The following is a 24046-nucleotide window of genomic DNA, read 5'->3' as shown; positions in this document are numbered from 1 at the left end:
AATACTTTCCTGATGCTTTTTGGTAAATCCATTTCTTATATGGTATTATGCATAATTTAATTCACCACATTAGAATAGCAAGAAGTCATTTCATCACCCTATTGTGCACATACCTATTCAGAAACATCATTTTCAAACTAGTTTCATTGTACATTTTCACATCACTCTTAAATTAACAAAAGGAATAAACTGAGAAAAAACTTTGCTGTCTATGTAGCTCATGGGTAGGCAAGTGAAAATGTGTTACTAAAAACTGTTTATCGTCATCAGGCTATTTCTCCTATCATATCCCATTCTACACCTTCTGGCTTTTCCTTCCCCAACTGAGCCTTGGGCCAAAAGCTTATTGATTCTGAAACCAAATAAATTGCTTTTCAAAATGCCAGGTGCTGCAAGCCACATGTTGTGCAAGTCTGATAGAGCTCATAGAGAATACACAAAACATTAGAAGTTTGAAAATAAAGATGTAAAACTTCCTTATGAACTCTTTCCTATTGTTTCTTCAAAGTTAAATAGCAGTTGGAGGCACAAAAAAGGAATCGGAGCTCTGCTGAACAAGACACAAAACAGCCTATGCATTTCTCAGATTATGAGAAGACACAAACAAATAGATGATAAATGTACTTATCTTGGTGGGCAGGTAGCAAGTTGAATATGTGTTGTATAAATTAGTGTTTTCAGTATTTATAGAAATCATTAACTAGTATTTGCAAGTAATGGCAGAGTAGGAGAGGTAAGCTTTAACTGTACCTGCTTTTAAATTGGTATATGGTGATCTGATACAGGGACGAGATATGATACAAAACCATCTCTACTCCAGTGCTAATAACTAATGTAACTTGTCCTGAAGTCTGAGTGGTAAAGGTCATAGCGGTCAGTAGTTAGACTCTGCCTTTACCTTATTTCCTCTAAAATATTCAAAACCTAGGTAATCACATATAGCAGGAAAGTTTAAAAAAGGAACTTTTACTATTGTGAAGTCAAATGCTTGAAAATTAGGAAATAGACTGTTGCCATTGTAGGCTTCATGAGTTCTCTTACTCATCATCTTTAATTGCCTATGATCAAATAAAGGGTGGATGTGAACTGGAAGGAGAGAATAGAAATTTTATTCTAGATGAAGCTTGGATTCTATTTCCGTGGGTGGTCTTCAAGTATACAGGACGATAGTGTCTGCCAGAAAGAAATTGATCATAAACTTATCTGAGATGGAAAATAAAATCAGATGTGTCAAAACCAATAGGGCATACGAGGCCAAAGAAATCCAAAACTCCTGTATTGAACATTGTACAGATGTAAATACATTTATTTATACATTGAAATGAATACATTTGTTTTATACATTATTGTCTCTTTGGCAGATGTACTTCAGATGATGGGACGTGCTGGCAGACCACAGTTTGATGACCAAGGAAAAGCTGTAATTCTAGTTCATGATATTAAGAAAGACTTCTACAAAAAATTCCTTTATGAACCTTTCCCAGTGGAATCCAGGTAAAGATATAGCAATCAGAAAAGGTGATCAAACTATCAGTAATACTACAAATACTAGAAATGAGGGATACAGAAAAGGGAAACAAAATTCCTGTGCCAAATATCTCATAAATATTGGGGTCCTAGAGGAAAATTATTTTCAAAAAAATATTATCCATCTTTATGCAGAAAAGCCCTTTCTTCCATGAGTTTTGAAGCACTGTTGAGCTACTTAGTCCATTCCTAGATAAATATTACAAATGCCTCTGTGCTTCTGAGTGTTGTCTCAGACATTTATGTGAGAGCACAAACTGTTCTGCAAGAGCAATGTGTACAGCATGATCCTCAGAACCCTCTCTGAAATTCTGTCACAGATTCTTAATAGGAAAAAAATAGGTGAGTTTTTAGGACTTTTTCTTAGAATACAGGTACCCTTATAAATAGCACATTCTTCAAAATCTCACAAGTTCAAAAAGAAATATGCATGGTATAAACTATTATTAATACACTTTCAATGCATCTTTCACTTCAGAATTGCAATATTTTCGTCAGAAATGTAGAAACACCACCTCTTTGCAGCCTCTCCGAACTTAGATGTTAGAAAGTTTGCTGTCCAGCATAATGTAACGCATGCCATGGTTTTGATACTTATAATGTACTTAGTTGTTCAACGAGAAGCACAACTAGTTACATCAGTCTCATATAGATGCATGTTTTATGGAGGAATTCTCAGACATCTAATGAAGCATGAGCATTACTGAAAGCTTTTCTCAGGGATGAAGAATTCATAGTATTGTTCTCCTATGGAAACTGGATCCCTCAACATAAGCACTAATGTGAACTCTAACTGGTCAAGAAATTTGTAGGAGCTCAAGAGTGCTATCCACCTGTGAAATGTAGTTGAAATGGGCTGATGTATTTGAAGGTTGATTTCTGTGGTGCACAGACAGACATACAATTTTTGCAAAAAGAAAAAAAAGAATGTGGAGACATGCTCTTCATTTCCTTAGGAAACCACACTTTTCTTTTTTTAACATATAATTGCACTTAGCACAAAAGGCTAGGAGTTGAGCTTCTACAAAATGATAGCTAATAAGTCAAAAGAGCAGTGTCATTAAAATGTTGATGGTATGGAACTAGCATAAACTAGGAAATCTATTAATTTTTAAGTGGTGTTTCTAAATAAAGAAATCGTATCTTCAGTATAACAGTAGTAATCATACCTTGTTCTCATTTGAAATACTATAAATATTCTACGTTTCTAGTAGCTCATTTTGTATGTATGTATTTACTTTGTAGATTGATATATTCTGTCTTTTACTATAGACAAAGAATGTTTGATAAATTTTCAGATGAAGATTCACATATTAATAGCAATCTTGTTTAGTTCCATGTAGCTCATGTTCTTTTTAACTTTGAGTTGTCTTAATATCTTTTATGACCAAGTATTTGAAGTTAAGAGGCTTCATAGCTGTTCGGGATTTTTAGTTTTAGAATGCTTTCCCGTCTGTTCTACCAAAGAGCAGATTTATCGGCTTTGTGTAGTATTTCCAATTTGTAAAATTAAACTTCATATTTTTTTAATTAAAATTTTTTTCTAAAAACCATTGTCTATGTATTAGTTATAAGACTTGAGCACACAACTCATATGACAGGCCTTGTGTTCTCACTGATCATGGGTCTGAAGTGCAGCACATTAGAAGCAAAAGAGAAACCATTCTTTATTATGGCATAGCTATTGAATCATCTGTCCAGTTTCTCAGGGACAATCTGAGTAGAACATCTGCAGTTCTTACCTTCAAAATCGTGCGATCAGTGGTGTAGAGCAGTAACACAGCTACTCATACTAAATTATTCCTTACTTTTTGCAATAAGGAAAGAACAGTAGGGAAAAAAAAATCTATTATAATGCAAGAAAAGTTAGATTGATCCTTAAGAATATTTTCCATTCCCTGATTGAACTCTGGCCAGGCATGACCTCATTAGATACCCTAATGGAGGTCTTTGTTCCATTTAATGACGCTAAACAGTATTTTACTTTGTAAGAATCATTTTAAAGTGCTTTTGTTCTTCTGTGTTTCTGAGTTTAGATCTTTCTGGGCAAAAGTAACTGGCTTTTTTTTTTTTTACATTGGATGAAGATGAGGCAAAATCTGGTGGAAGCAGTTTTGATGTAATTTTAATAGCCCTCAAGTATTTGTCAAGTATTAGCTAAGCTATTGCCACTGTTTCATTTCCTGTTTGTCTTTCCATATGATTCTGTATTGGATTAAACCAGCATGATCATATGGTCAACATACAGTATTCAGAAGTTACCACTGAGTAGCTCCATCTCAATGTGTTCCATGAATGACTTAAACTTGTGCATTCTTGGTCCAATCAAAAAATAATTTGAGCTTCATTCCACTATCATGTAAAGAAGATGACTGATGTTGCATTTACATTCCACCTTCTTCCCCTCCTCTCTTTTACCAGAAGATAAATATATAATATTTTCATATTAAAAGTAATAAACCTTTTAATGCACAACTCTACAAAATATATTACCTGTCTTTGTGATTGTAAAGTCAACTAAGTCCTCTTGTTTCCTGTTCTTCAGCTTGTTAGAAGTGCTGGCTGACCATTTGAATGCTGAAATTGCTGCTGGAACTATTACGTCTAAGCAGGATGCAATGGATTATATCACCTGGACTTATTTCTTCCGTCGACTTATAATGAACCCAACGTGAGTATAAAATACACATGCAATTTAATCTAAAGATAACCTGAGGGTAGAGTTGATCCAAAGGTGATCCCACTGCTGTTGGAGCCTAGAATACTCTCCAATGTAGGAGCGTTCCTGGCCCACACATGGAATAAAACTTGTATGCACGTTTTAATATTTTTTTTCTCTAAATATAAATGCCTTTCTTGGCAGATAACTTTACAATTTAGTGACAACTATAAAGTAGCCTTATTGAGAGGGCTACATCAGCATCCCTAAAATAAAACTCCAGATTATCACATTCTTTTAGATATTGTATTTATAATGTGTTACTTTTTTTTTAGGTACCACATTGGTATGTTCTCCCCAGTTTTCTATAGAAAAATCTATTCAGACCTGGATTTTCCTAATAAATGAGAGAATAGCTATCAGCTGTTTCTCTGTGATAAAGTTTACTTTCATTAGGGTATCCTGGTGAAACCATGTGTGCAATATTTTCAATGATTGTTATCATCCTGCCTAGCTCCAGCTGGTATGCAGATCCTTCTGAGCTGTTCCAGCAGTGTAGCCTGCCTTTGCCACAACATTGTTTTGGGTTAATGGTATGTTACCTAACATGTGATCGTTCACCCACCAAAATAATGTGGCAAATAAAGAATTAGGCATTTGTAGCACTAAATATCTCTTAATGTACTCCAGAGTGTTGTATTTCTGAAATCATGTTAATGTCTGTAACATTTGGCTGAATTTTCAGCTGAGTTCTTTATGGACTACTGCTGGTGGGAGCCTGCAGGTGATAAAATAATTTCCTTTAATTCTTTTTCAGTCTTCGTTAGTTCTGAATTCTGCATCTAGTCCTGTGCTGAGAATCTTTCATGAAATGGAATTTCCATCTAATCTTCTTGAAAATAAAAAATGCAGAGTGTTAGAACTGTAAACTAAAGAAAACATTCAGTTCTCTCAATTCATAACTAACAAAATGAACACATTTATGTGGAAGGTATTTCTCCTCTGAGACTGACAAAAAAATAAAATCTGGTTTTGCCTAGGTTAGACATGGGTAAAACTGTGATTAGTTGTATGACTTTGGAATTTACCCATGATCCATACTACAATAAATGTTAAAAATTATGCCACTGCAGGCACTCTTCTTTTTTAGTATAAAGAATAAGTAATGTTATTTTAGATGTCTTGCTCTTGAACTGCTGTGCTAAATAATTTTGTTGATTTTTCTTTGCAAGATTTAATCATGTGGTATCTGTGGCAGGTAGATTTTTTAAGATACAACATATAGCCCAAATGTAAATGTAGAATATAGAAATGTAGTCGTTTGATTTAATAGGCAAGCTCTTCCCAATATAAAAGAAGGTTCCCACTGGAGTGTGAGGTTGGAGTGTTTACTGATGGTTTGTCCATTTTTTTCTCATCAGTTTCTTTAATGTACAGTGTCACAGAAAGCTAAATCTAATGTTATCAAAATCTCAATTTTTAAGTGAAAGTCCTGATATTCTGAGAGGATTGTGAGAAAAAAAAAGTAAAGGGGCAGGGGTGGAAGAAAAAAAAAACCCCGCTATGTTTCATAATGAGATGCAGACCTTTTGTAGTGAGAAACAAGGTGAACAGATCTTGACTACCCATGTCCATAATGGCAGGATAGGATGCATGTTGAAGTTTCTAATGAAATTGGGGTCTTTCATTGGAATGCCACACATGATGTAGGTTGGAACAGTTCACACATTGTGCTACTTTAGCCCGTGTCTCATCCACTCTGAGGTGCTTGGCATTCCTTCTGTACTCAGCCATGCAGGTAGAAAAATGAACAACGTTACTGACTGTGCCAGAGAGGTCACTTCCAAATGTCAAGTGCAAAATAATGGATATGCCTGCTTTCCATTCTTTGACATGATAAAAAATTCCATTAAGTTTCATCCAAAGTTACTAACTAGACAGTTAGTAGTGTTACTGGACCTACTATCTGTGGTATCTTCAAACCTCCTACAAGCCAAGTATTCCCAGTGTGGTCAGTGTTTCAGTGAAATACATGAAAGGAAAACTTGAAAGTTTTATGAAGATAAGTCAGTGATAGTTGAGATAACTTTGAATTGCAAAATAGTAATGGAGTTTACTGTGCCATAGATGAGCATATGCAATGACTGATATTACCAAACAAGAACTATTATATTTCTGGCCCTTAGTAATCCAAAGGTTTTAGGTTCACTTTGGGGTTTGCTTGGTTGTTTGTTTGTTTCACAAGAGTAGGAGCGCAATGGGTGAATTTTGTTTGGTTGGTTGCACAGTACCTACTCAGTGTCACTTGATACAGCGTTCTTTATCATGTCCTGCCCTGAAGCAATTTTGTTGACTTTTGCTCCACTGTGAAACAAGAACTGTTTACCAGCCAGCAGGTGATTGTACCTTAGTGGTGAATAAGTAATTCCCATATGCATGATTGGTAAATTGCCTTGGGATTCATTGGCATAAAAGTCATTGCATGTGATGCTGTAAATCCCAAAAATAATGGGCTTAGGTAACATGCAGAAGATTTATATTCTCATTTATTGCCAGTTTTAGCTACTTGTATATTAAAGCTGCATAAACAAATCTAGGATCATTCTATTCCAATCCAGTATCATAAAATGCCTTACTGAATGCTTACAATTTGTACTATTTAAGTAATGTTAATCTACTTCTGTTGTGAGGTAAATACCAAAGTATCCCTTTGCTCTAAGTATCCAGGTTTCTTCTAAACATGCAGGCATTACGGAACTTTTTCTGGAACACTTGAGATAATTTGTTAGACTTGTAACAATGACTTTTTTAATGGTGGTGCTGAAAATCTTTGCATGTTACAATAATTATTTTCATCAAACCATTTTCATTTTCTTTTTTGATGAACACCTCTATCTTGAAATCTCTGAAATGAATTTTAAGTCTTCTAGTTAAGAGGAGTATTATAATTGAGCTGTTAATTTGGGGGAGTGGAGTACCTGAGTGCCAGTTCTGTTCAGAGGCACCCTGACTAGCCAGGTGCATGTTGTTCAAGAGATGATGGGCAAATGAGAGGAATGGTCCAAATAAAACTGTTTCTCGTAATGTATCAGCCTCAATATCCAGTTTCTTCCTTGTTCTTTCCCCTTCTCAAAGCAATTATTCCTAAATGTAGAGGGGTTTGAATTTGCAGTTTCTGTGCTACTTCAGTCAAGTGCTACAACGTGCTCTTCTTTCCACGTACAACTTTAGTCAATATGTTCTTTACTTAGTCAAGATCATACAAGACAGGTCAGCAAAGTGCCCTGTTCTTTGAAAGGGGCTATTTTGAGAGGCTCCTTTCCTTGTCTGGAATTCCTTGACTATTTCATTCTTTCACCCTTATAAAAGATTATAATCGGCACCTTTCTATAGAAGAGAAATGGCTACGGGAAACATTTTCTGTAAATCAGGTTATGATCTTTTCCAGATACATGTGCAATAAAAGAGAAGTAGAAATTTACAACATATGTAAAGTTAAGCAGAATCAGCTTTCATTTGGAAAGTTAAGTTTTAGATATTCTGAGGGCACACACATCACATCACTTAAAATGTGTATCGTTTTTTATGTATTTATAAATATATATGAGAGTGTGTGTATACATACACACTTATAAAATCGGCTATCTGCGTAAATTCCTTGTGAAGACCTGAAAAAATTGTTCTAGTAATTCATTCTGATAAGTATTTTTAAGAGTTCCTTTTTTTCACATTTTCTCAATCTTACAAAGTTTACTGGAGTGAAAGAATAATGTAGCATAAATGATAATTAAATTATCTCCGATGCTCTTATCATCACACACTTGTATTTTATTTTAAATTTCATTTTTTCAGTATGATTAGCTGAACATGTCTAACCATATGTGAATAAAAACATCCAAATCAAGATTATGTACTGTTCCAATATTTTTTTCTGGTATGACAGCTAATATCAACCAGTCAGGATAGAATATATGTATTGCAGTGGCAAAATCACAGTTATTCAGAATTTTAGGGGTAGTTTGGAATTATGTCAGAAAAGGAGACTACTAAATAAAGTTAAATTAACTAAGACTAAGAGATAAAATGAAAAAGTTTGGCTGTACCTACTAAGAACAGAAGCTAAAAAGGTACAGGTTTGTTACACTGCAGTAATTTCTGATATCCCCATTTTGAGTTTTCTCAGGGTGGATTCTTTTAGGGTCATGTTTATATCTATGTGCCTGTATATATACTTCATAAATAACATCTATAGGCATTATTATGAATTTCATAACAAGAGCTTGCTCTTTTAAATTATTAGGGTCTTAGTGATGTGAAAAGTGCAGGAATGCAGTTCTTGGTATGCTTTTACCAAACTTTTCACAGTTTTTTTCTGATTCTCTCAGTCTGGGAAGCCCCAGGCTGCTGAGTATTTGAGCCACCTCCTCTTCCTCAGTCTGCTGCAGTCTTAAGTGAGAACGCAAAGCTGAAGACTCCACATCTCACCATGCCCAAAGCACATCCACATATTTGTCTTCCTACTCTTGGTTATGATTTACCTACACAAATTATCTGTTGGGATATATCATAGGAAAAAGAAGTGCCCAATCAATATTGTAAACAAATTTACATGTGCCTGTTACCGCTGATTTCTCATTTTATGAACGCATCTTAGGAAGCAATCTTTCTTGTAAATATTTTAATGAGAAGCACTGATGTGGAGGCAAATACCTCACTGATGTCAGAGAAACTGGACCCTTTTTTGATCTTCTTAAATAACCACAATGGACAATATACTAAAAACTGATAAAAGATAGTAATGTATCTATTTCCTATACCTGGCAGAAGCAGATATATGAATGCAAGAAAATACAAGTAAAATGCAAATAGAGGTTACTGCCTGCAGCGTTGTGCGTGCAGTAATGCATTTTAACAACGCAGTCACAGACTCCAGAGTCAGTCGGTGATGTCTTAACAACAGGAGTGAGTTGGTACGTTGGTTCTTAGCTCTCTGGCTGTGAAGGTCCATCAGTTGTGCTGCAGACTCGGTACCATTTCTGTGGTACTATTTGCAGATGGCAGCTGCTGAAGGCCACAGGATGGTGAAAGTGAACACGATGACTGCAGTGAAGAGATTTACAAAAGGGCTATTTATGCTTCCCCCATACTTGTTCATAATGAAATTCTGCATTCAGGACTGCAAAATCTCAGAAAGCACATGTTCTTGCTATCAAGAGAATGTTGTGTATTCGTCTTTTTTTGTGCATTTGTTTTATAAGGCCTTCGGCTAGCAAGTTTTTTCTTTTAGTATTTTTGGCTGACTCTGCTGCCAATTTTCATTGTGTGTGTCACTATTACTACCGTATAATCTGAACATAAAAAACATGGTGCTGTAACAAATGACTTCACAGCATTGACAGTTATAGCAAGACCATTTCAAGGCTGATGAAAAATTTCCCAGAGAGATCTCAGGTCAGGTTTACATAAGCTAAACAGGAAATTATTGCTACCATTCACATTAAATACTAAATGTTTTGTGTAACTTCATCTACATTTTATGTTCCTGCACGTCTCTCTGTCTTTCTTAGCTGATGAAATTCCACACTTCCTTAGATTAGAGAAATAAGTTCATGTTTCAGGGTTTGTTGTTCTTGCCAAGCTCTACAAGGTTTGGGATTTAAAATATATTATTTATAAGACAATAAAGTTCCTTCAGTTTTTGATTGTTTAAATTTTACATACTTTGTAAATTTTTATGATACCTAGGGGTTTGTTATTGCTTTTTCCCAAAGGACTACTAATGGAAGTTAGCCTGTCTAGCCCATGTGCTAGATGCTGTTAGGATAAAACTGCCTTTGACTTTCACACCTCTCAGGGGACGAGTAATTGTTGTGTTCAAACAGCCTGTAATTGTGATCCCGCTGGCTTTCTCAGTACGCTTCTGGCTATTAGAATCATTAAACAACTCAGCACCTGTTAACAGCATTGTAAATATTCAACCCTGCTTGTGTGCAGGTTGAGTCCAATATAGGAGAAGGCTTACAGAGCCCAGCCTCATAAATTAGAGCTTCTGACAAGTCAATTATTGTGAAACTGGGCTTCACTGTGAAATAAATGAAATGGTGTGCTGATAGAAAGGTAGGCTGTCTGTTTATAGCAAAGGGAAAATAATGACTAGATGATTCAATGCAGTGAGCATGAAACTGCATTGTTTTTATTCTTTATCTGTAATTAAATAGTTAGGTAATATAGCTTCATAGAGGAACTCACAGACGATGCGGTTTTTATACTTGGAGCATACCAACATGCAAAATACAACTTGCATTTATGCCTGTGCATTCAAAATACCGTCTAATGTCATGATACCTCCGTTTTCGGTAATGATTTTAACATAGTCTTTCTAGGTGAATGAGTTTACTTTTTATTAGGGGAAAATGTGCTGAGTGACCAAGAAGCTCCTGTGGGTATGCTCAAAATTATATTTTCCCCATTATAGATAGTAGTTAAAACACACTGGTACCACTTTACTCAAGATTACAAACCATTTAAGATTTTTTTACATTGTTTTCTTTGTACTAGGCAGGTAGATATTTCCTCCTCTGACAAAAAAATACCCAAAATCAGAAAATTTAAAATTCACATAATTTTTAAAAGGTATTATAATGCCTTTAATGATTACGACTGCAGTATGAAATACTGCAAATTAGGCAGAGCACATGATAAAATCTGTTTGAATTAGTGTCTTAAATTACAGTCTTAAAAAAGAATTTCAGTGTATTGCCCATATCTCTTTCTTTGATTTATCAGTATTCATCATCAGTGTTGTGGTACTGCAAATAATGGTGCTGAAATGATTTGGTGAAATTCTGAATAATGAGACAACAAAGTGTCTTAATTATAATCATTTCAGTAGTGTTATATTCAGTTTAGAGAAAAATACTAATGAATCATTAGTGGTTTAGATGTATAAAATAGAAAACCTTTTCATATCCTTAAACAACTTATGTCGTTAATTTATGTAGTTAATTTGCTCATTTATTTTCAGAAGGTAAACAAAATGTTATAAAGTAATTTCTGCTAATAAACAGATTCTAAATGTGTTCAGTGAAAAGATGTCAGGCAGATAAAAGGTGAAGATGGAAACATTGACCTTTTTTTATCATTACTGTATTACCTCAGTAAATTTAAAACAGGACTTTCATGAAAAGTAGGTTGCATTGAAAATAATGTTGGAGTACTTTTGCTACAAATAAGTTCTCTTTGCATAAGACTGATAATGTGTGGCTGTCTTCCATATAAAACTTTTTAGTCAATATAAATATTTCTTTGTTTCGTTTTCTTTTAGGCAATAGCTATGCTTTAAATATTTGAGATCATCTCAACATGAATCCCTATAAAATACCAGATTTCAGTACTCTGTGGCCATATTTGTACACTTTGTCGCTGTCTAATGTAGCTGATTATTTCCTGCTATCAGAACAGATTTTTTAAATCTTTTTCTTATGTTAGTAGTGTTTTACTCCAACTTTACCCAATTATAAGTGAACATTCAAAGAATCAGAGGATTAACTGCATGATTTGGGATTAATAACAAGGGGGAAAAAAATCTGGAAATGTCCATACTGCTATTTATTATGCAGCCTTTTTTCAGTTGTGCTGTTGCTATTCAAAAAGATAAATGTTAAAAACTCTGTTTAAGAAAATAATAAAGCAAATTGGATTCTATTAATAAAACAGTCATGGAAGGATACTTGCAGTATATGAAAATGCAATTCCATCTTTTGAAGTTTTCTAACAGCAGCATTGCAGTAAATGAAATAGAGCTTAAATCAGAGAATGGGATTCATCTGCCCAAATATAGCATCAACAGCTCAACTGATTGTCTGAAGTTATTTTTTTTTTAGTCAGTGATTACATTTCACCTTATCCTAAAGCAGATTTATAAAATACGTCAGATGAGCAGCATTCTGCAAGCACACGTTTCTCTCCTTTGGCAGTAAAGGGAATTTAAAAGACTAACTCAGGTATAGCTGTGACTATGTAAAATCAGTTAAAATGCATCTCAGCACACTGTTTTTGCAGCCTGTTGTTCACCTGCACAAAATAACACTGAAAGAACCTACTCTTCGCTACAGCATGTGGGTTTGTTTCCAGTGGGGATGCTGAGTACATTGTAACAGGAGGAAATTTTAGTAAAGCAGGTAGTATGAACAAAGGAGAATCTTTCATTATTGCAGCAATCTCAGTAGTCTTTTTGTGTGAGAGTATTTTTCAGAATTAAATGAGTGGCAACAACCTTTTTTACTGTGCTTTCTAACATTTCAGTAAATCATCATATTTTTTGTTTAATTCCACTTTGAAATTGCATTATTTAATTGCTCTGCTTAAATTTAGAATTTTTAAACTTTCTGAGCATTCTCAGTTTTTCTGTACTGCTCATTGAACCTGTTACTTTCTGAATTGGTGCCTTGGTTGAATCTAAAATGCAGTTCTTACTACATTTTTGTCTGGAGTTTTCTAGGTAAGAGCCCTCCCTGAACTTACATTACTTTGTCTGAGTAAAAATCTTATAATACAGTTTAAGTTCTATAGTTAAGGAGGGCAGACATAAGTCACTGGGTATTTTTTATATGCTGGCATAATACATTTTGGCATACTTTATAAATATTTTTCCTTCATATAGATAACTAAGAATCATTGTTACTATATATAGTTTACCTAAACAATTTTACCTGAAAATGAACATGTGAAGTAACCACATTGACAATTACCATTTTTTTTTAATTGATTTTAACTTTGAGAATAATATGACATGGAAATGTAACAACAAACAACAACATTTGGATTAGCGCAGAGTTACTTTTTCAAGAGGTGTTACTATATTGCCTAGTTTTTATTTTCAGAGTTCCAGAATGTAAGAACAGTTGTTATGCTTGGTGGGTTTTCTTCCTCTCCCTTGAAGTTAAGATACTGTTATTTGTGTTAGTATTGCTTGTTCACTGTCATAATCAGGAAAACATACTTGTGCAATCAGAAAAATTTTCCCACTAACAAAATGAAGCCAGTCCAGTTCATTTATATCAACCTTTCTACTGATAGACTGATAAATTACCATCTTTCCATATGGACATGTTTGTATTATGTTGATTACTCCCACAAACCATTTAAGAATTTATTTTCTTGTTAGACTATATAAGAGAATACTTCTGTGTTTAATTGTTTAATGTGCATATTTGCTGTTCCAAATACGTGTGTGTATTATAGCAGCCTGTAAGTATTCCTACAAGGCGTTATTGTTAAAAATCTTCAGAGTGTAAAAAGTATTCATGTGATGCATCTGTTTTCAATTTATCTAGTTACTATAACTTGGAGGATGTGAGCCACGACACTATGAATAAATACCTCTCAAGCCTTGTTGAGAAATCCCTCTTTGATTTGGAAGGTTCCTACTGTATTGAAATTGGGGAGGTAAGACTCATCTGTGCCTTACAAGATTTGGTAAGATACATGCTCCTGAAAGCTGGGAAAAGCAAAATAAATACATCCTCCTGATTTGAGATGTTAGAGTTTGTCTGTGGAGCTATTTGTAAGACGTTGAAAACTGTGCTTAATTGGGGTTGCAACTGAATTATGAAGCTAAATAGTTTTTTCCGTTCTCTTTTATAAAGTAGTCTTAAAATATTTTGCGGTTTTGTAGGAACCATTTATATTGAACCATGTAGGAACTATGTATTTTTGATTCCTTTTCTAACAGGATAATCGCAGCATTGAACCTCTAACATATGGCCGCATTGCTTCCTATTACTATTTGAAGCATCCAACTATTGGGATGTTCAAAGATCAGCTGAAACCTGAAAGCAACATTGAAGAGTTGCTCTTAATTCTGACAGTGAGTGCTAATATCTTCTTAACTAACATTTAACTCATGGCTCTAAAAGACACTTAGAAGTACTTGAAAAAACAACCCCAGAATTTAAAAAAAGGCATTTGTTCCCTGATCTATAATTTCTTTTTTTCTTGTTTGAGCAATATAGCTGAATCATTTTTGATGTTTCAAATGTTTCATCTAATCAGTACATCAAAATTACCGTTTCTCTTCATGTGCCTCTTCATGATGTTCAAACAAATCTGAAACTTGTTTTTTCTAAGTTAGGTATAATACGAAAATGCCAGAATAATAACTACATATCAACATCCTAAATCTGTACCAGGGCCATCACGTTGCACTGTGACAATCCGGAACACACAGCAGGAGTCGTACAGGGAAGACCTGTTTCCTAGAACGCCTGCTTTTCCTTCTCCCTGCCCCTTCACCATCCCTGAGGTCATAACCTGCCATAATTCCAGCTCACAGTTAGTCCAGTGACTGTTTCGTAGAGAAGTGCAATGCAAGGCAAAAGATTTAGGCTTCAAATCTGGAGACACGGTCTACGATGCAGCATGATATTCTCATCATAAATTAATCAGGTTTTACTTCTTTTTCCTTTTTAAGTACTTAAGTAGTTCTATCTACAAAATCTTCTTTTTCAGAATGGTATAACCCCACTCCTACATACATATTTGAAAACAATAAGTGCTTGAGTATTATCCAGGATAACTTATTTCTGCCCACTTATGATTGTAGTCTCTTTGCATTATATACATTATACAAGTGGCCCAAATTCTTTAATTTTCCAAGTGTTAACTTCAAAATCTAGCATCTCATCTTATAGTATTTATGTATGTTACTTTTATATTCATTATCATTTTGACATGCTGCCAAAATTTCCCTAAGGAGAAATACAAGAAGAAAAATTTAAATAGTGCTATTCAACAGTTTGCATCTCAACAAAACCTGATCAGCATTTTATGACACTAGGAAAGCCACTTTTCTAGTACAGAGACTTTCTTTCTGATTAATTTAAATCACCTGCTGCAAACATTCAAAGCGTTACAGCTCAGAAATACAGGCTACAGTAATATTTTATTATGGCAAGTGTTATAAAGCCTAAATAGGGGAATTGCTATCACTGATCCTACAATATCTGTTGTTCTGTTGGCAGAAGACATTGCCAATTATGTGAAATGAAATTCACTGTATTTGGCTGAATTCAAAACGGTAATCGACCACAATTCCTGTATATGCTGTATGTAAAATAAGTGAAATTTTAAAAATGAATATCCACTGGTGACCAGAAGTTAAATAATATAATGCTGAGTATTCAAGGTGGGAGTTTTACTCCAGCTGCTGTCTCTTTAAAATCGCTTTCCTCTAGAGAAAATTTTCTCCACCTAGAAACTGCAGAATTTTTTTTCTGACAAATTTGGACAGGGAAACTTTGAGAGTAGCATTAGCAGAAATGGAGGACATTTAATGATACTGCCTAAGCTGGTGAGCAGCACATGGAAGATGAATGATGGAAGCAGAATCTAGTGCTGTCTGTTTTATCCGAGAGCTCCTCATGTACTGCAACAGCTTGTATCCATGAGGCGTGAAGGTAAATGGCAAATATTTCTGTTGTAGACGAAACCTAGGACCCTACTGTTGGGCAGAGATTTTAAAATTTAAAATTAATTAATCTTGCTTTAATTCTTTCTAATTTTTTGTCTGGAAATATAGACTTGGAAGTTGTCCATTTACAGTCTTAAGTGGAATGAGACTAAAAATAAAATCAGATTGGGTCAAAATGTGCCACTTGTCAATTTGAAAGATGAAAAGGCTGTATGAACGCTGCATGCCATTATAGCTGACAATTTTTCCTTACTTTTTATGCAGAAGTTGGTTTTCGTAATTACTAGTGGAATTACTATTGTGTCTTGTTTAAGGTGTGAATTGAAAGGCGTTTTTTTCAATCCGATGTAGTGTTGAAAAAAATTGCATTTCAACAGAGTTATTGCCAATGGTTTTTTTTCCCCTAAACACTGTGAATTAATGAGTTTTATAATTACAGCAGTTGCTTCACACCTCTATTGTTAACCAATGACATTACATCTGCCTCGCTCCACTGGTGCCCTCCTCCTTCTTATTGAAGCATTTAGCAGTTTTGGCAATAGGGAATTACATGGCATGGGGTAAATAGTCTAATTAGGTATAAGTGAAAATCCTGAGAGAAAAGGATATTTAAAAAGTAATTTGAAGAATCTCTTAATGATGCTGGAACTGAAAGCTGTAGCTATAGTACCAAAAGGCCTGTTATCATTGCAAAACATAATTCTAATTGTGATTACTCTGCTGATCACTCAGTTTTAAAATTTTGAATTTTGGACTGTGTTATTTAAGAATAACCATCCAAAACATTTCTCGAATGCACTTGCAGGATTTTGTAGATGTGACATGTGGGTCTTTTTTGTTAGCATTGTCCATAATCTTGCAAACCTTTAGACATTTACAAGTTGTTTGATGTATATAAAGAAAGCAGAAGTGTACAACTGTAACAAAGAAAATACTGTTGTTTGAAATGGGATATATACTAAATTGTAAATGTGTAAATTTAAAAAGAGCAAGAGTTTGTTTAAAACAAAACCAGTAAAAAGAACTCAGAAATTTATGATCATACTAAGGGTTTTAAATCTGTGTTTGATTAAGGGATTTTGAGTTTCAGATTGATATTTTGCCATGCCGATGGGTTCAGAATTCAGGATCATTCACCAATGAATTATCAGTGAATCTTTGCAACTCATTGAAAGAGAAGTTTTGAGTCATTCTGTTTCTACTGCTGATGGGTCTCTCAGAAAAGTCACTTGATAGCAAGATTTGTTTCCACTTAGTAGTCAAGACCATTCATAGCCTTTTCCAGTATCTGTTCCTTTCTCTGTTTTTATTTTATCTTTTCATTTGATCTTCTGCCAGCGTTTTACAAGATCAAATGAATTTTTTTCAGTATGGTTTAGGGGTTGAAGTGTCCATAACATGAACAGGAACATGGCACATGGGAACAGCTCCGCAGTCATGTTGGCCGTATACAGTCATAAGTGATACAAATAGACGGGGTACAATCCCCTCACACTTTCCCTCTCCTCTCAGTAAATCTGTACTCGAGATGTTTAATCTGTCTCGGGTTTGCAATAAGCAGGCAAAGCTCAGATTCATTTACTTTTGTAACTGACTTGTGCTGGTGGACCTGTAATTTTTCTGAGAGAAAGTGTTTGATGCTTTTCCATAGAGCTTTCTTTAAAACTTTCCTAACCGTGCTTCAGATGGTAATAATCCAAATGAGCTTATTCACTGTTGAGTTATGGCGCTTCTTGCATTAAGTATTATTGATGAGAAAGTGTCCATGGATTATTACTGACAGGCTGGATTTCCCTGAGGTATCTAAAGACTGTTTCCTTTTGTTCTGAAAGTTAGGTGCAGAGATTAGAGCAGAGGTCTGGGTAAAAAAACAGTGTGAGATACTTTGGGGTGATTTTTGTCATTTTCTGTACTAAATCAGCAGTCACCACAAATCTTTTTAAAATCAAATGTAGGTTTGTTGTTCCTTGAGGAACAGAGGTCTTTTTATCTGGTTGTCTGTATAATATTCTAGTTTACAGTTCAAATACTTTGTTAGATCTCCTCATACTGGTCAGCGAAGGAGAGTACATTACCATCTTTCAGCCCTTGTTTTGTCTGCTTGTTGTCCCTTATTTCTGTTTCTGAATTCTTCTTATAAGAGAGAAATGGTTGGTTTCCTTGTGCCTACTGCATCTTTTCATGTAAAACTCATGTAAATGGGTTTCTTTCTAACTGGGGAGCCTAGCAACAGAAGAGCTTGTGGTTTGTGTTTCCCTGTGGCATAGGTATCTATCTTTCTTTGATATCAACATGGACTTCTGAGTTTGGTATCCACTCTTCCCTGTATTTCCATCTGATAGCTGACATGGTTTTGTTACATTGGCTTGTATTAGACCAAGTGTTTCAGAACTCAGCAGAAAATCTGGCGTAGCTGGAGCAGCAGATTTGGAAAATAGGAGGTTCATGAAACAGATGCCCTCTGTCCCAGATACATAGATAACAAAAGAGTAAAATTATTAACGCGTTATCTGTCTTTCATTATCTTTTACATATTTGTATTATGAGATTCTAGGCAACTCTGTTAACCTATAGTTTTATTTTCTGTTCATCATCATTGTCACATCGTAGTCTAACCAGGGAAATACGCAAGTCTTTGTGAATATTTACATTCTCAGCCTAAAGTAATTTTATTTCTGTAGCAGGATTCTGTCTTAAAGCTGTTGGTTCAGTCTCCCATGAAGGGTTCACAAAGGTTTATGACTTAGTGATAAACCATCTTTTCCACTGGTCTCCAGTTAGATGCTAGGGAAGGAGGAATTAATAAGTTACAAAAATATTGTCCAAGAGCAAGCTAATGTGAGCTGGTTTGTGTATTATTTTTGCTGCAAGCCATGTCAGAAACATTGGGTTTGGGAGTTTTTTAATATATTATATAAAACTGCCTTTCTGTTCTGTGAACAATTTCAGAAATAAATTATATCACTCTTCTAAGTCAGTCGTCTTCTCGTTTAAATTTACATTTACATTTAATTTAGAAGGAAATAAACATGCTACCATGATTTTCATCAAGGCAAAAAAAAATATAGCAAGGCTGTATTTGTTAGTTTATTCTTTTAAAATACGGCATTTCAGTGTCAAGAGTAGAAATACTTTATTGCATAAACTTTGTCAAATGAAAAACAATTATGTTACATGCTAACTTTTAAAGAAGTTACGTATTTGATTTCACATATGTCATGCATTCTCAACAATATAAGCATGGCTGCTGTGGCCACTCTCCAAGTAGGAACAGGCCTCAGCCATTATGCGTATCTTTAGTGACTTCTTATAATAGGATAAAACTGTTACCTCTTCCTGTTAAATCTTTTCTTCACAATAAATTCATACCTAGAACTGTTCAATGAATAAATTTCATGTTAAACAGAGGCATTTACAGAATCATTTACTTATTTTTTTATACAGCCTATATTTTCTGCATTTTAATATTTTAAAACATTTGTGATTCATTTCCTACTTGGAACATCTTGATAGTACCATAGTGTATTTAATAAAATGGTTTAAATTTTAAAATTTTACTTGGTTTCATGAAAATAGAACAAAATGCTATCGTTAATTTTAATAGCATCCAAATTTCATCATCTATATCCAGTGTATTCAAAATACCTTTTATTTAGCAGAAAGAGTACTTACACACATGAATACTCAAACATGAAATTTGTCTTGATTTTCCTCTAGTCCCAGTAGATGGAGCTGTTTTGAATGTTGCTGTAGTACTGGAATATAGTAATTATTTTTCTAACATTATGACATGATGAGTCTTATTTTTCTTTTCCCAAATAATTGTTGGATTTTTACTTTGAAAGCATCATATGCTGCCCATCTTTCTAGAAAAACACAACCAGTTGGAATCAAGATAACGATACCCACCACTGACAGCTAACGAAACATGGCATAAGTCTTTCACTGTTATGGCATCAATAAGAAAAAAATATTTTCAGAACCAGAAAATAGAAGACCTTCCCATCCTGAATATACATGGCTTTCTAATCTCTAATCTCCTCCTTTTTCCCCCTAATCTATTTACCCCTGTCTTTACTTGCCAGTTCAAAAAAATCTGAATCAATAGTCAGGAAAGTTAAAACAAAACCTGTTTTAAAGATGAATTTAAAGGTTCCTGATGTACATTTCCCACCAGGTAGGCCATAAGACAAGAAGTGTTGTCTAGGAAATAATATGGTACCTTCAAGTTTTTTTGTTGTTTGGGTTTTTTTGTTTGATTTGGGTTGTGGCTTTTTGGGCTTGTTTTGGTTTGCTTGGGGTTTTGGGCAGAGGGGTGTGGTTTTTTAAAGTTGTTTTGATTGCCATGCAGTGTCCAGGGGAAAAACTTGTGAAAGTGTGTATAGCTGTGGTAGTAGAAGCCAGTAGCCTCAAGGGTATATCCGCATTTCAATAGCTGCTTTATTAACCGTTTCTGCCAGAAAAATGAGGAAATAAATTCCTTTAACAGGACCTATAGCTGCAGTTGTAGCAGCAAAATGTTCATGTTTACCCATGAAAACTATTTTGATGAGCCAGGAGATTATTGCACTTATATCTGCTGAGGTTGATAAGAGTACTGTCCTGATCTGGGTCTTACAAATGTGAACACTGGCTGCCCTCTGTGGCAAATCAACTCTTGTCCTTGGGGTACCTGCTAGAAGCAAGTTAAGTGATATTATATCAAGTTTGGTTTAGCTGACTGCTTAAAGCTGTAGGCAATTCAACCATGCACTATTTATTTATTTTAGCACAAAAGTCTTTTACCTATCACTTGCCAGTTAGTCATTATGCAAGATTTCAAACTGTGCACAGTTGTGTACATGCAGCCAATACTTTGCAAAGTAATCAAACTGAAAATGAAATGGCTTTTTTTCAGCCATCATGTCATATGGCTCTGTTTTCAAATATACAATATATTTGTTGAAATAATTTTTGTGTTTGTTGAGACAAAACTAAAGTTGTAAAAGGCATCTTTATTGAGGTAAAGCTGAACATTTTATAATATATAATGCTGCTTTGATAAATGACCACTGGTTCTCATGCCCTAAGTACTCCATGAGAGTTTTACCAGCGTGGTGTGCCTTTAGAAAGTCAGTACAAATTCTACGTACTTTGTGCCTCACAATTTGTAATTAAAGCCTGACGGGCAAATTTGGGCCTTCTGCAGCCCACAGTTCTTTTTTCTCTGGACTCTAGCTAGTGCCTTTGCTTTTGATGGAGTTGTATCATTGTACTATAAATTATATTGCTAATGAATTTGTTTTCACAGAATTCAGTTCACTTTGTGACACCAGCTTGTCCCTACTGACTGACTGCTGTTTAAAGGCACACAAATGTTTTTCTCAGTCAGCAGAGAAGTTAATACTCAGACTTGTAAAGCCATTAAGAAAGAAGATGGCATTTTGTACCTTGTTCTCTGATTGGAACTGAAATATCAGAATAAGGATTGGTTTGACTGAAACAATTACATCATAGAAGATTGGTATCCAGCCTATATTGTTCCTTTAGCGTAGTAGTTAAATAAAAAGGGCATAAGAGGATTACTGATCGGTCCTTAATGAAGTATCTGACACTGGCATTTTCCTATTTACATATAGATTCTTTCTTCGTCTTGTTCTTTTCTTTTCTTTTTTTCAGTTTCCTGGTGGAACCTGTCTAGCTTCAGAAGGTTGAATTTTATTTTAAGTGTGGATGTTATGTATTATCACAGATGAACTTTTAAGAAATCATCATCTCATATTATTTGCCTAGTATTTACAAGATGCTTTATTTCACAATTACTTAGGTAGATCAAGCTACCCATAATGTTAGAAAAAGTTTATATATATATATGTATTTGTAAATCTGGTATGCCATAGAAAGCTTGCTTTTAGAGAACAAACAGTTGCAGATTTTCTTCACCTGTGCAACTTAATGAATGTGGGCCAGGCAAGTGGCGAAATATTGGAATTGTTGTATGTGAAAACTGTCAAGTTACACAATCATAGAATCATTTCAGTTTTATCTGGGATTGTGATGGTTTGATTGAAAATTTATAGTAGATTGTTGCCCCTTTTCCCATGGAAGAGTCAAATCAGACGTCACCAATTTGATGAGGTTGCCCACATGCCAACTTCCCACTGCCTTTCCTTTCTGTCTTCCAGTGGAATGGACTAGCAAGACAGCAGAGATGATTCAAACTACTAGTTTTTAGAAAGATAAAATATATCAAGTCTATTTCTCTCACCTTAGAGGGTGAGAAAATGGCTAAAATCCCTCTCACAAAGGGTCTCTTAAATCCTTCTCCTGTCAAGGTGAAGGCATGCTGCTCTGTTTGCTTGTGTTTACTTAGTGTGTACATGCATGTCTACTTACAAAATATTTTTAGGTACAACTGATGTATACAATATTAAGAAATTTTCTCTTAAATGTACTAGATCATTGAATGCACAATATTCTTTAGGTTAATGAGATGAATTCCAGTTGTTTTATCACTTGCTTAAGGCAGCAAGCAAATGTAAACAACATGAGGTATAGACATTAGATTATTTATTTCTTTTGCATATGATTGTCTTAATATTTACTATAAGCAGTCATATAAGATGCTAATTTTGAATACTTCTTTAGCTATAAGAATGTGTGTTTGCTTTCTCTTGATTCACACAGAACAGATGGATGCTTGACTGCCTGCTAATCCACAGCTGGAATGGTTTCAGCAGTTTCCACGTTGCTGGGTTAGAGTGGCTTTTCTAGTGGACTGAGAGGGCAGCAAGAGAGGGATATCATTATTCATCAGTATCCCAGTGGGATCGCTGCCAGCAGAGATTAATTTTTTCTGTTATGCTTGTAAAACAAGCTCAGGTGGAGTCTCTAATCCTCAGGGCACGGGTGGCAGATCAAGGAAGATGCTACAAAGCTAGTTAATTTTCAGATTCTAGGGGAAACAGAAGCTCTGTTAGATGTATAAATACATGATTGCAAATTTAAGTAGCTCAAATCCAAATGGGATCTTCCCAGACATCTGGTACTGAAAATCTCTGTTTCCTTTGTCTTTTAAAATAAGTTCTTAAAACTTTATACCAAAGGCAAAATATGTGCAACTCTCTTAATTGTCAGTTATCTTTCCATTTCATTTTTTTTAATACAGTTCTTAAAATGTACTTTAGATAACTGCGTATGTTTACAGGTAGAAAAGACACAGCATGTCTGTGTAGGAATACTGAGTCAACGGTATTCCTACAATACTGCGGTGAACATCACCAAGAAAAATTATCACTTGCCATCCAAAAAGGATTGGATCTGCCCTGGCAGTGCATGGTACATCCCATTCAGGTAACGGGATGTTCTGTTAAGGTCATATATGGTACAAGGGCATTTTTGTCATGTTACTCACTGTATCAAACCTCTGGCCATTCATGACAGAAGTGTCATGAACAGAAGTATCATGTACCTCATATCAGGTACACTGAAACACTGATAGGTTGTCCATTTGTTTAATGGACTTCAATTAGTTTTCCTTTTACTGTTTTTCGTTGTTGTTGCTGTCGTGAGTACACCTGTTCCTCAGCCTTGTAATTATTAGTGTCTTCAGTCTCTGCATTACCTTATAGCTCTTGAGTTATTCAAAACATTGGGTCAGATTTTCAAGCAAAGTTAATCCACATAGTTACAATGAAATGGGTGGAGATGTGCCAGTTTTTATCAGCAGGGAACTACTCTTATTGAAATTTACTTGCAGCAGCTGTCACTTCCTCTTACAGTTCTGTTTTTTTATTATTATATTAAACTATTTTCATTTAAAAGTGCTCAGAGTGAGACCAGTAGCATTGGCTTGCTGAAAAGACATTGTGCATGTAGGCACCTTCCAAGTTTCCCATATATTTCTGCCAGTTCGTATTGTTCTTGTATTATTCTGGGCTCGAGCCTCTCTTCAACAGAGGCTGCAAGTCATTTCACCACATGATGACAGGTATTCATGCCTGTGAACTTTTTATTCCTTTTTGTCTTTGGTCACATAGTGGTCTAGATTCAGAATTTAATCCAGTACAAAAATGCAGCAGTGTGCATTTGTGTCTCCCCACTACAGACGGTGCCACAGGTCAGCAGATCTGGAATCCAGTTTTCAATGAACAGAGCTTTTACAGCTTGCCATAAACATTTACAGTATGTATGGACCCCATTGCACATAAAGAATTTGTAGCACTTACTTCTGTCTCCATGCAGAGTAGCATTAACTTAATGCAGAGATCTGTTAACTTCTTCCCTGGGTCTGGGCTCTGCTCTGGAAGATCCCAGTGGAGGACCAAAGCCAAAGATGGGAAATGACTGATCACTTTCCCAACAACAGCTTTGTGCCAGGATTTGCTGTTACAATTTTTATTGCTATGATT

General features: G+C 34.9%; 1 protein-coding gene across 4 annotated transcripts in view; it reads left to right on the top strand.

Annotated features, from left to right (window-relative positions):
* The window catches only part of ASCC3 (activating signal cointegrator 1 complex subunit 3), a 267877-nt gene that overhangs the window by 213046 nt on the left and 30785 nt on the right, over positions 1-24046 (top strand). For 3 of the 4 annotated variants that reach the window (XM_080341877.1, XM_080341876.1, XM_080341878.1), the window contains 4 exons: positions 1362-1494; positions 4073-4198; positions 13522-13633; positions 13920-14054. In XM_080341877.1, the coding sequence (XP_080198003.1) occupies positions 1362-1494; positions 4073-4198; positions 13522-13633; positions 13920-14054 (506 nt within the window). Of the gene's footprint in view, positions 1-1361; positions 1495-4072; positions 4199-13521; positions 13634-13919; positions 14055-24046 lie in introns of those variants that run through there. The other variant, XR_013921970.1, reaches the window with a different exon arrangement.

This window comes from Nesoenas mayeri (assembly GCF_963082525.1).
Source record: "Nesoenas mayeri genome assembly, chromosome: 3".
In the NCBI taxonomy this organism is placed as follows: Eukaryota; Metazoa; Chordata; class Aves; order Columbiformes; family Columbidae; genus Nesoenas; species Nesoenas mayeri.
Note: the sequence above shows the minus strand (reverse complement) of the source record. Positions and strands in the feature narration are given on the sequence as shown.